The sequence below is a fragment of the Impatiens glandulifera genome, chromosome 9 (assembly GCF_907164915.1).
Source record: "Impatiens glandulifera chromosome 9, dImpGla2.1, whole genome shotgun sequence".
NCBI classification, from domain to species: Eukaryota; Viridiplantae; Streptophyta; class Magnoliopsida; order Ericales; family Balsaminaceae; genus Impatiens; species Impatiens glandulifera.
The window spans coordinates 26,952,583-26,966,305 of record NC_061870.1 but is presented as its reverse complement, the minus strand read 5'-3'; the positions used below and the strand labels follow the sequence as shown (position 1 = coordinate 26,966,305).

General features: G+C 27.5%; 2 protein-coding genes across 2 annotated transcripts; both read left to right on the top strand.

Annotated features, from left to right (window-relative positions):
• The first annotated feature begins 22 nt into the window (after window positions 1-22).
• Window positions 23-2,288, top strand: LOC124914184 (probable glycosyltransferase At5g03795). Its single transcript, XM_047454683.1, has 6 exons — window positions 23-302; window positions 371-640; window positions 788-1,074; window positions 1,147-1,379; window positions 1,515-1,672; window positions 1,762-2,288. The coding sequence occupies exons 1-6, from the start codon at window positions 123-125 to the stop codon at window positions 1,861-1,863; spliced, it is 1,230 nt and encodes a 409-aa protein (XP_047310639.1). The 5' UTR covers window positions 23-122; the 3' UTR covers window positions 1,864-2,288.
• Window positions 2,289-4,021: 1,733 nt separating this feature from the next.
• LOC124914445 (probable 1-deoxy-D-xylulose-5-phosphate synthase 2, chloroplastic) lies at window positions 4,022-7,501 on the top strand. The gene is made up of 9 exons (XM_047454994.1): window positions 4,022-4,156; window positions 4,235-4,408; window positions 4,984-5,148; window positions 5,233-5,655; window positions 5,746-6,019; window positions 6,108-6,415; window positions 6,496-6,777; window positions 6,867-7,151; window positions 7,243-7,501. Exons 1-9 carry the CDS (start codon window positions 4,049-4,051, stop codon window positions 7,387-7,389), a joined length of 2,166 nt encoding a protein of 721 aa, XP_047310950.1. The 5' UTR covers window positions 4,022-4,048; the 3' UTR covers window positions 7,390-7,501.
• Window positions 7,502-13,723: the final 6,222 nt, after the last annotated feature.

Sequence of the window (13,723 nt, the reverse complement as noted above, 5' to 3'; positions counted from 1 at the left end):
AAATGGAACAAAACAGGTTCAGATCTAACAAGTGAGAACTCTGTTTTCTTCTGTTGTGTATTATTATTATACGATCTTTTCTTTATCAGAAACAAAGTTACGTCCGGCGGAGATCTCCGTCAATGTCGGCGGTGAAATTCCCCCAACTTCCGACATCAGGTGTCCTGTCTCTTCGAGGGTCTCTTCTCGCTATCGCTCTCCTAACCCTAGTTTCATTCACGTACCTTTCCCTTAGATCCCTTACTCCTCCGCTCTACACTTCACAATCTCCTTCAGGAACACTCATTGCGTCCGACCCTAAGGTTAAATTTACTTTCTTTTTATTAATTAGTTTCTTTCCTGCTGCTAATTATTGAATTAGTTTGTTTAGGTTGCTGATTCGGAACAATTATCGGACGTTTATCATTCGCCGGAGGTATTCAGACTCAATTATGCTGAAATGGAGAAGAGATTCAAGGTCTATATATACACTGATGGAGATCCAAAGACATTTTATCAGACCCCTAGGAAGCTTACTGGTAAATATGCTAGTGAAGGCTACTTCTTTCAGAACATTCGAGAATCTAGTTTTCGAACTCAAGATCCAGATCAGGCTGATCTCTTCTTTATTCCCATATCCTGTCACAAAATGAGAGGAAAGGTTGGTTTGTTCTCGACCCATATGATGAATTTATGGCAATGGAATTTGATATTAGAACATCTGATAATATTATTTAGATATTATGTATTGTGTGTGTCTTACTTGGGTTTGTTGAGATGATTATACTACTTGTGTGATCTTTTGTAGGGAACATCTTATGAGAACATGACTATAATTGTTCAAACTTATGTGGAGAGTTTGATATCAAAATATCCATATTGGAACAGAACCCTTGGTGCAGATCATTTCTTTGTGACTTGTCATGATGTTGGTGTTAGAGCAACTGAAGGATTGCCACTTCTTGTGAAAAATGCAATTCGAGTGGTGTGCTCGCCAAGCTATGATGTAGGATACATTCCACACAAGGATATTGCTCTACCTCAAGTCTTGCAGCCATTTGCTCTTCCAGCTGGAGGAAATGATACTGAAAACAGGTATTCAGACACAAGTGAAACAATTCTAGAGTCTATGGCTTAAAAACTAAAAAAATTGAACGTCTTGTGCAGGACATCTTTGGGTTTTTGGGCCGGGCATAGAAATTCTAGGATTAGAGTCATATTAGCACGTGTATGGGAAAACGATACAGAACTGGATATATCGAATAACAGAATAAACAGGGCTACAGGGCATCTTGTGTACCAAAAGAGATTTTACAGGACAAAATTTTGCATATGCCCTGGTGGTTCTCAGGTCAATAGTGCTCGCATTACTGATTCAATCCACTATGGTTGTATCCCTGGTAATTTATGTTTCTTTTATGGCACAATCTTTTGTTTCCATATATATATATATATATATATATATATATATATATATATATATATATATATATATATATATGTTCCAAATGTTTATCTGTTTTTTGATGTGACAGTAATATTGTCCAACTACTATGACCTGCCATTCAATGACATACTTGACTGGCGAAAGTTTGCTGTTGTGCTAAAGGAAAGTGATGTATATCAGCTGAAGCAGATTCTAAAGAACATACCATATGAAAACTTTGTTATCTTGCACAATAATCTCGTCAAGGTAAAGAGCAATTGAGTCATAATCTATTACTTAGTCGAAATTAGCGAAGTGAAGTGAAGCAACTGACTGGTCTTGTACTTTATTGGCAGATTCAGAAACATTACCAATGGAATACACCTCCTGTGAAATACGATGCATTCCATATGGTTATGTATGACCTCTGGATTCGACATCATGTCATCAAATACTGACTCACTTGAAAGCACAAGTATCGATCGTGTATAAACCTCAGTTATAAATTCTTTCATTAATTAGTCGTCAACTGAAGTTTATGGGTTGGGGGCGGCCTGTAAAGTAAAGTTTCAGATAACTTTTGAGCTAAGAAAAGTGTTCTAAACATTAACTCAAGCTCCCCCTATGTTCAAATCCATTTCTCCTCTGCCCGTAATCAATGTTTTCATATAACACGAGATAAAGACTTATTCTTCTTTCTTTCAATCTTATATTACATTCAAAACCTGTCGGCGGATACTGAGTATCTATCAAATGTATTATATTACACATGGGTGATCCAAAAAACTCAAGATTATTTGAAATTTTCTATAATTTGTGTGATTTTCCAAAGTGGTTGGAAAAAAGATTATTGCATTATAGGAAGGTGGGATGGATACTGCAATTATTCATCTTCAAAACAACGAGTGTCACGTGACACATGAAAGGTATGGACAATCATCCACTTGTTACATCCAAATGTTCATTTCAAAAATAGAACATGTTTAAATTATGAACTTTTGTTCTAAAACCAACAAGGTTGTATTATCGTACACACTTGCATCATTCTCCTATGTTTCCCTTTGAAGGAAAATTCTAGTTCTTCCCAAGCTTTGGAGATAGACTAGAATCTTGTAAAATCTAACCCCATATAAATAATGATTAATTATTTGAAGATAATGACAATAAAAATAATGATCTTTAATTATTATTCTGAACTATTTATTAGATTTAGCATGATGTCACGATAAGATTGAGAGATTAATGTGTAATTTATTTTAGGAATGATAAAAAAAATTATATATAAATATATTGTGATAGTGCGAAAAGTCTATAATAACGTTTTAATAATGTTATGTTATCTCATTAGTGTTACAATTTTTTCGGGAGAGTATGGTTTCCTTAGTTAAAAGCAAGAATGAACCGAATTATTCTCACTCGCTCACTAAATGATCAAATTGTCCCAGTTGAATTGTTTCTGGATCTTAGAAGATTTTTCGAGATCAATATTTATTCACTCGCTCACTAAATGATCAAATTGTCCCAGTTGAATTGTTTCTGGATCTTAGAAGGTTTTTCGAGATCAATATTTATTTGTATTCCGGACATAACTCAGTTAGATTCGAGAGGATGATTGGACCAACAAGTTAAGCCTGACTAATGCTTTTCCGTACTTGTTCTATTGCTATTTATAAAGAGGCCTAGGTCATCGAAATGTTTAGCCACTCAGTATCCCTGTAACTAGTCTCATTATAGGTTCGTTTTTATGGTGACCGGTTATATAATGTTCAATAAGCATGATTCTTTTCGATTTCGCTTGAACTAAGTTGTGTGATAAAACGTTCTATTTAAAATTGTATTTAGGAATCCTCAAAATCGACTGTACTCTTCCTCATACATTGTATTATAATGACTTAGAAATATATATATTATAATTAATTGACACAAGTGAAGTGAAGATTCCAAAGTAAAGGTCGGAGAGCATCAAAACATTGGAAATTCTTGTTCAGTTTCTCGTCGTCTTATCTGATCAATTATATTTATATTAATTTATTTTTTCCGAATACTTTGGATTTTATCAGATGCTCAGATGCCAACCCTTTTCCAACTATATTCTCTTATACAGTTTTATTTGAAAATACATAGAATTTGAAATTAAATTTATACACTATTTGATTTAAGTTATTTAAATAATACAAACATCATCTCCCTCTTTCACATACAACATATTTTAAATTATTATTTATTATATTTTAATACTTTTTATTTAAAAAATATTTTTTTTATTATCAAAATCAACAACAGTTGACACCAAGACAAATATTTATATTTTTTTAAAGATATATATATGATTTAAATATTAATATAAATAAAATAATATTTAAAAATAGAAAAGAATTATACTTATTTTTTTACCTTTTTCACTTTAATTAGTTAATTAATGAATAGATTTAGAATGAGATATAATTTTATAATATATTCAGTGAATTTAGAGAAAAGGTAAAAAAAAAAAGATAAAAAATAATTAATATAGTGATAGACATCCAACTAAAAAAATAATTATTGATAACTATCTAAAAAGTCCTATAAATTATTCTGATTACAATCAAATTCTTTATTTCTCAATAAACAGTTCGTCTTTCTCTGGTTCATCAGAGTTCAGACATGGCGATGGCGGTTTCGTGCCCTGCGATTAGGTTAAATCAATTGATATCTCCTTCGCCACTATCACTTTCAAGTAGGTCGAGTCAATTCAGTGTAGATGGAACAAAGGTAATGCATTATCGGTTTTTATTGTAGCGATTGTGATGTTTTGATCGGTTTTAATGAATGAATCGTGTATGGTTTCAGTTTCGATTAAGAGCTTCGGCAGGTGAGGTTAATCATGGAGAGGAAAGGTCGAAGATGACGATGATAAGTAAAGAAAAAGATGGATGGAAGATTGATTTCTCGAGTGATAAACCAGCTACACCTTTACTGGACACCATTAATTTTCCTCTTCACATGAAGAATCTCTCCATTCAGGTAAAGATCATGATCTCATTTTCTGTAGGAAATCTGAATTTTGACTCAAATCACGCCGATTGTGTTGTGTGATATATATTTATTTATATATATTAAAGCACATTTCAAAATCAAACCAAACTAAAATTACATTCATATTCAATTTTGGAAGTAAACTCATCATAAAAGAATTGAATAATTAGTATTTATTTTCAATATTTTTTTATCATATCTACATAGAGTTTGTAGATTTTTGGGTTGTAGAGATTTTAAAGAAATTTTATATAATTATTCTTTTTATTTATTAAAATATTTTTTATTTTTAAGGGAGAAAAAAAAGGGTATTTTGGTCTTTAAAAAACAAAACAAAAAAATCAAAAAGTATTTTAAGAAAGATAAAAAAACTTTATTAAGAAAAAAAAAATCAAGAGTAATTGTTTTGATTGGGTAGTTTGACATGATCCAAATCAATCGAATTGAACACAACCCAAAATGTCATTTTCAAAAGTATTCAATTTGAGTTTGGATTGTGTTGAGTTTTGGGTTATAGATTTAAACCATGAATCATGATTTATGGTATTGTTGTTTTGATTCAGGATCTTGAACAATTAGCAGCAGAATTAAGAGCAGATATAATCTATAGTGTCTCCCAATCAGGCGGGCATCTTAGTTCAAGCTTAGGAGTGATAGAGCTGACTATCTCTTTGCACCATATTTTCAACACTCCAAATGATAAAATCATTTGGGATGTTGGTCATCAGGTTAACCCCCCCAGCCCAACCTTTTCATCATCCAAAATTGAACAAAAAAATGTTAAAACTAAGAACAAATTTGAAAATGTGCAGGCATATCCACATAAGATTCTGACAGGGAGGAGATCAAGAATGGACACAATAAGAAAGACATCAGGACTTGCAGGTTTCCCTAAACGAGATGAAAGTGTGCATGATGCTTTCGGGGCAGGGCATAGTTCAACTAGCATCTCTGCTGGTCTTGGTATGGCAGTTGCAAGAGATCTGCTTGGAAAAGACAACCATGTCATTTCTGTGATTGGAGATGGAGCCATGACGGCTGGACAAGCATACGAGGCTATGAACAATGCGGGTTTCCTAGATTCTAACCTTATTGTTATCCTTAATGACAACAAACAAGTCTCTTTGCCAACTGCAACTCTTGATGGTCCTGCAACTCCTGTTGGAGCTTTAAGTAGTGCTTTAACCAAAATCCAAGCTAGCACCAAGTTCAGACAGCTTCGTGAAGCTGCAAAAGTAAGAAACCCGAACTTTATAGTGACATTACACATCATCACCTCCATTTGCTAACTATGTTATTCTTTTTATATATTGAAAAAAAAAAAGAGTTTGACTAAACAAATTGGACCTGGAGCGCACGAGGTTGCTGCCAAAGTTGACGAATACGCCAGGGGTATGATTAGCGCAACTGGATCAACCCTCTTCGAAGAGCTTGGGTTGTACTACATCGGTCCAGTGGATGGTCACAACATTGAAGATTTGGTCACCATTTTTCAGAGAGTAAAGGAAATGCCTGCACCAGGTCCGGTTTTAATCCATATTGTAACCGAGAAAGGAAAAGGCTATCCTCCAGCCGAAGCTGCAGCTGATAAAATGCATGGTAAGTGTTGGCATTACTCTTATATTGGTTATTTACTCATCTTGACATTCTTGGGTTTGGGTTGATTACAACTCTTCATTCATTTCAGGGGTTGTGAAGTTTGATCCTGAGACGGGAAAGCAGTTTAAGGCTAAATCCCCTACACTTTCATACACACAGTACTTTGCCGAGTCTTTGATAAAGGAAGCCGAGGTAGATAACAAGATTGTGGCCATTCATGCTGCCATGGGTGGTGGCACAGGACTCAATTATTTTCAGAAGAAGTTTCCAAATCGTTGCTTCGATGTAGGCATTGCCGAGCAACATGCTGTGACTTTTGCTGCTGGTTTAGCCGCTGAAGGGCTTAAGCCATTCTGTGCCATCTATTCATCATTTCTTCAACGAGGTTATGACCAGGTAATTAGGCATCAATTTTTATTTGTTTATAGTCTGAAAGATGGAATGAACTGATTTTATGTTGTTATGGGTATGAAAAGGTGGTGCACGACGTGGACCTTCAGAAACTGCCAGTTCGGTTTGCATTGGATCGAGCTGGGATGGTTGGAGCGGACGGGCCAACCCATTGTGGGGCATTTGACATCACCTACATGGCTTGTCTACCCAACATGGTGGTCATGGCTCCAGCCGATGAAGCAGAGCTGATGCACATGGTTGCAACCGCGGCTGCAATTGATGATAGGCCCAGTTGTTTCCGGTTCCCTAGGGGAAATGGTATAGGAGTTGATCTTCCTCATAACTATAAAGGAACTCCCCTTGAGGTTAGCAGCATACATATTCATATATACCCCTAAATCTAAATTTGTAAAATAAAAACTTAATCTTGTTTTGGTTGGCTGAATTGAATTAGATTGGAAAGGGAAGAATATTGATGGAGGGAACCAGAGTGGCTATTCTAGGATTCGGGTCAATTGTTCAACAATGTGTAGAAGCAGCCAACATTCTAAGATCCCAAGACATATTCGTGACTGTAGCGGACGCAAGGTTCTGCAAGCCGTTAGATACCAATCTGATAAAGAGTTTGGCTCAAGAACACGAGATATTGTTGACTGCCGAAGAAGGTTCTATAGGCGGATTTGGATCTCATGTTACTCAGTACTTATGCTTAAATGGTCTTCTTGATGGATCTTTAAAGGTAAACTAACTACCTAACTTTCATTTTCACTTCAATAAGCACACATGTTTGTTTGGTCGATTTCTAATTCAGTATTGGAATGTTGTTGCAGTTAAGATCAATGGTCCTTCCAGATAGATACATCGACCATGGGTCGCCCCAGGACCAGCTTGACCAAGCAGGGCTCTCGGCTGCACATATATGTGCAACGATTCTTTCATTGTTGGGCAAGCCCAGAGAAGCGCTTTTGTTCAAATGAGTAGTCTTGATCAAATGACTTGTTTATCTCTTGAATTGTAGAATAAGAAGAGTTGGCCTAGATTTATTGAGAACTTTTAATAATGTTTAAAACCATATTTTGGTTTTCCCTTGATTACAAATTAAACAATATAATAACATATATTATAAATTATCATCCTATTGTACATGCTTTTTTTTCTTCTTCTTTAAAACATAATTTTTAAAATAAGATCAGAAAAGAGTTTTACAATAAAAATTAGCAATAAAAGAAATAGCAACATTCTAACTGACTATTCCAATAATAGTTTTTCCATTGCTTTTCCTCATTATATTAATAATATTTCATTTTGGGAAACATTCGAATAATATTTCATTTTATTTTTGATATAATAGCGATAAATAATTATATTTATTTTATTTTAGGGTAGCGTTCGGTACGTAATATAAAACTACAAATTATATAGGGTATAAGTTTTATAAAAGTATAAATTGTAACTAAGAATAAATAGTATAAGGTAGCATAAGTTATATATAGTTTATAATTTTGTGATTGATATATAATATAAGAATGTAGTATAAGTTTTATAAATATGAATTTAAAATTATTATTATTATTATTATTTATTTATTATAAATAATATTGTTTATTAGTATAAATTATTGTATTGTTATTATTTAATAATTAATATAATTTTAATTAAATTATAAAAAGTTAATTATAATATGAATAGTAAATTATATTTATTTAATTTAAATATTATTAATAATTATAATAAAGTATAAAACAAACTTAAAATAAAAATAATATATAAAATAAATAATGTTATTTATAATATAAATAAATAAGAAAATTTGATGAAATGACTATAATAATGACTTTAATGGGATGGTCAGCGCCTAATAAAAATTATGCAAATGCAAATGACTATTTCCCAATATTTGGACAAAAATACCTTCGTCGCGTCACGCTGCGTCGCGTCACGCGAAGGAACCTTAATTTGTTGAGTGTGTTGTCGCTTGACGAGCGTGCTGTCGGGAGACGCGTCTGTGCAGTTGCGTCACGCGACAAAGTATTTTCGTCATAACACAGGGAAAATGATTATTTCCATAAATTTTATTAAGTCATTTCCCCACATAAGGGCTTTATTATGATCCTCTCATCAAATTTCCCAATAAATATAGAAAAATAAAATTAATAAAATTATCATTATAAAAATAAATATATATTTTTTAATTAAAAATATTGAAATATGTATACAAATATAATTAAAATGATTATATATAATAATAAAAATAACATTAAAATTAAATAAAATATATTGAATATATTGAATCATAATAAGATGGTATTGTACCAATAGTGTTATACCTATTTATACTATATAATTTAATTATAAGTTTTTTTGGGATGATTTTATTCTAATTCAAATATTTTTGTAATTTTATTATTAAACAAATTAAGAGTATTTATGTAATATATATTTAATGACCATTTTTTTAAAATTAGTTTTTATCCCTAAACAAACAACATCAAATGAGCTCTCAGGGCTCTTGTTTGATAAGTAGTTTTTTTTTATATCAAAACTCAATTATCATTTCAACAATTTAATCACTCTTTTATCTATTTAAATATCAAACATGATTTCTTAAGAAAAAAATTTAAAAAAAAAACTAAATAACCAAAGATCAAACAAGCTCTCAAATTTGGAATTTTAAGAACTATTAAAAAAAATTAATCAAATATATATATAATTGATTTAGATAATTAACTAGTAAAATAATCAAATAGCTTTATTGACCATTTTAAAAAAGAATAAGAACTCATTTGAACTTGGTTTTTATGTTATTTATAAGTTTTTTTTTAAATCTTTTTATTACATTATTACCATTTTAACTATTTAATAACTTAATTTATTAATTAAAATATTAAAATATTTTATTTTATTTTTATTTAAATTTTAAATATAAAAAATATTTTAGTAATTCATCAATATCAAAATGTCAAATAACCATTTATTTTAACAAATGTTTTTTTTAATACTCATAAAATCCTTAAAAAAACATATCAATCAAATGTAGAATTGTATGTTTGAATGAAGCCGGTTGTTAAATTATTTGACTTTAGCCAAATTTGACATGTCATTTTCCTTCCCTACATGAATTATTGAGATAACCAAATTTGACAAGATGATAACTTAACTTGACATAATATGGTTGAAAATATAGACTTGTTTTATTATTATTATTATTATATATATATATATATATATATATATATATTAATTTGTTTAAATAATATAAAATTGTTATTTATAAGTTTAATTAATAACTCCATCTTATTATTTTTAGTTGTTTTAAATTATTCAATTTATCTATTAAATATTAGTGTATATTTGATTTTACTTATATGGATAACTTATTTATTGTAACAATTACCATCTCTAATTATTTAAGTTTTGTAAATAAAATTAATAATTATTTGTATGTTCAATATAATGCACGCGTGTTCTATGATGTCATACTAAAAGCTCAACAATACTTTGAAATAATTTTCTCAAAAGAAAGTAAGCTCTTTTAATTAAATTAGTACAAAATAATAATATTGAATGTGTATATAACAAATACTTCAAGAAATCTAATACTAGTCTTTTTTTCAAAACACATTTCATTAGTTAGTTTATTGTATGAAAAAGTTTTTTATTTTTGTAGTGAGAAATAAATTTAAAATATTTAATTTTTTAGACTATTTTTTAGCCTTGTTACAATAATGAAAATATATATTTTTAATTTTGAACATGGAAAGTTAGTAAAACACACCGTAACAGTTACTTTCATTTTAATTTAACACGTTAAAATGTGTTAAATGAGAATTAACTTTGTGATATTTATTCAATTATCTTTTGAATCACTTATGTCTTATATATAATTTTCTTTATCACTTGAGTTACTTTAATTGAGATATGTAAAAATAAAGTCTTCTTATTTTAATTTATTTAATTATCTTTATTACTACTATTATAGTATTATTATAGAATTTATAAAAATAAGTTTGAATTATATTAAAAATAATATCCACCAAACATAATTTAAGTGTCAATAGTGGTTATTAAGAGATTAAATATCACGGGTTCGATTTCCGCTTAGACCATAATTTTAGGGTGTCGTTTTAACTTTCTACCTTCAAATATAAAAGTTAATAATAAGTGAATTATTGTAATAATTTTGTTGGTTAAAAATATCTTTAATAATAGTAATATATAATGATAAAATATTTTATAAAACTATATAATAAATGAGATAATGAAAATATGATTAATTTGATTTTTATTTTAAATATCAACCCAATTATTAAAAACAGATAGAGATACTTAAGTCTTATCAATATCAACTTGCATGCGTGAGCCAACAGTAACCAAATGTTAGTACTTATCTACATGATCATGTTGTTCACCTTAGAACTAAAACACCCGACACAAATAAAAAATAATGTTTTGGGGATTAGGTTAGGCTTTCTTTTAAAATCAAGACTAAAAAAAGTAGGGCTTAAAAGACTAAAATTCACGTCCAATTAAAAATCTGAATAAAAATATTTTTCTGTAATCCTTAAAGAACTTAATAATGGTGAAAAAATAATAGTTACATAGAAAGAAAAAAATTTAGTGAGGACACATTAATATAGTAATAAAGAGTTAACTATATTTTTTCTCAAATAATTTGAGCTAGTTCGGATTTGGGTCTAGGGTTAGTGTTATAACATGAAGATATAAAATATTTTTGATAAAAACACCTCAAATGTCAAATGCATTTATATATAATAATAAAATAATTTAAAATATAAGATCTTTTACTTTTTTATTTAATGAATTGAGTATTGTGATTAAAGATAAGAAAATAAAAATTTATTTTTTTATATTTGAATTATTTAAATAAACAAATTGAACTAAACTCATCCCACCCAAAACAAAATATAAAGGAGAGTTCAGAAACTAAAGTAGTAAACTATACATCTTAGGAGTAGGCCTTGACACAATTAATATTTAAATAATTTTGTTTATTTGAGAAAATTATTTAAAAAGTATTAATATTTAATTAAAAGATAATTTATAAAAATAAAACATTTTGATTAATATAATGATAAGAGTAAGAATGATTGATTATCAATCCCAATCTTCAATCTAGACGTCAATTCCACATTCATCTTCTTTAAAAATAGTGTTTTAACAATTTCAAAATGAGAAACTATACAAAAATAAATATACAAAAATAAATATAAGATCAAGTTCTCAAAAAATAAAGAAACATAAATTGAATCAACACAAGTAATAAGAATTAAACTAGTTGGGTTTTTGAAATAACCTATAAATGATTTTTTTAAAATGATAATATTTGTTTTTGGTAAAAATACTTAAAGAATTAAAATATATAAATAAAATAAAAGAATAAAAGTTTAAAATATATGATATTTTAGTATTTAGTTAATAAATTGATTGATTTGATAGAGGATAGAGAGAGTAATATTTAATTTTTTTAAGTTATTTGAATAACTCAAAACCAAACAAGACCTAATCTTATTAGTGTTAGAGATTAGTCTTACAAATTTCATACTTTATTTTTTTTTAATGTACATAGACTTTTTCAAAAAAAAATCATACTTTAAGCACAATGCTTTTATATTTTTCATTCTCCATGTTGAATGGACATTTCATAATTTCTTTGATCATGAGTTGAAAAGAATTTCACTCACGGGAGTACTTGATATGAGGAAAGTGGCATGCTCGGATAGAAGACAACATTTTTCTTCTTTTTTCTTCTTTTAACTCTTATCATCATATTTTACATTTTATCTGATTATTTATGTGACTTACACCATTGATAAATGAAAAAATAGACTAATTAAAGAAACTAAGGAAAAACTATTTAAAAACATGGTATTTTGTTATATTTTATATTTAAGCACATATCTATATATATATAATAAGCGTAAACGCTTATGTTTAAAAAACTCTAGATTAGCAGATTCTCGCACCACAACGCACGACCCAATTTTTAAGACAAAATTGATCGAATTAAAAAATTCGTTAACCCGCGAATCATACCAACGGATTATTAAATAATAGGAAGAGTCATCAACTACAAAATTAAATTAAATGAGATGAAAAGTTTTTTATAGATTATTAGTCTTATTATTTTTTAAATTAATTTTAAAAATAATTTTTTAGTTTTGGTTAAAATATATATTTTTATTTTCTCTCCATATTTATTATATATATATAATAACGCTTAAATTTAAAAGCTCTAAATTAGCGGGTCCTCGCACCACAACGCACAACTCATTTTATGTGACAAATTTAAGAATCCGTTAACCGCGAATCATACCAACGAGTTATAAAATAATAGGAAGAATCACCAACTAAAAAATTAAATTAAAAGAAATAAAAAAAAATTAGATTATTACTCCATATTTATTAAATTGATTTTAAAAATAATTTTTTAATTTTAATTAAAATATATTTTTTACTTTGTATTTATTATATATACCATTATTTTAATTTTTTTTAAATATAATATAATTATATATTAGATTTTAAAAATATTTTTAATTTAATCTTTAATTAAAGTTTCTAAATAATTTTATACCTTATATAATTAATTAAATTTCTTAAATTCATTATATCTTTTATCTATTATTCTATTATTTTAACATTTATTTTAATTAATTTAATATAATTATATTTTATATTTTAAGAATATTTTTAATTTAGTTTTTAATTCAAATAATTTATTAAATAATTTAATTAATTTATATAATTATAGATTAAATTTTAAAAATATTTCTATTCATATTTATTATTTATATAATTAATTAATTTTCTTATTCATATTTATTATTTATTAAATTTATTTTAAATATAATTATTTAATTTTGGTTAAAATATATATTTTACTTTCTCTCCATATTTATTATATACACCATTATTTTAACTTTTTTTTAAAATTTAATATAATTATATATTAAATTTTAAAAATATTTTTATTTAGTCTTTAATTAAAATTTTTAAATAACTTTATACCTTATATAATTAATTAAATTTCTTTTATTTATTATATCTTTTATCTATTATTCCATTATTTTAACCTTTATTTTAATTAATTTAAAATAATTATATTTTATATTTTAAAAATATTGTTAATTTAGTTTTTAATTCAAATAATTTATTAAATAGTTTAATTAATTTAGTATAATTATATATTAAATTTTAAAAATATTTCTATTCATATTTATTATCTATATAATTAATTAATTTTCTTATTCATTATATATTTTATATATTATTCAATAACAATGATTAAAT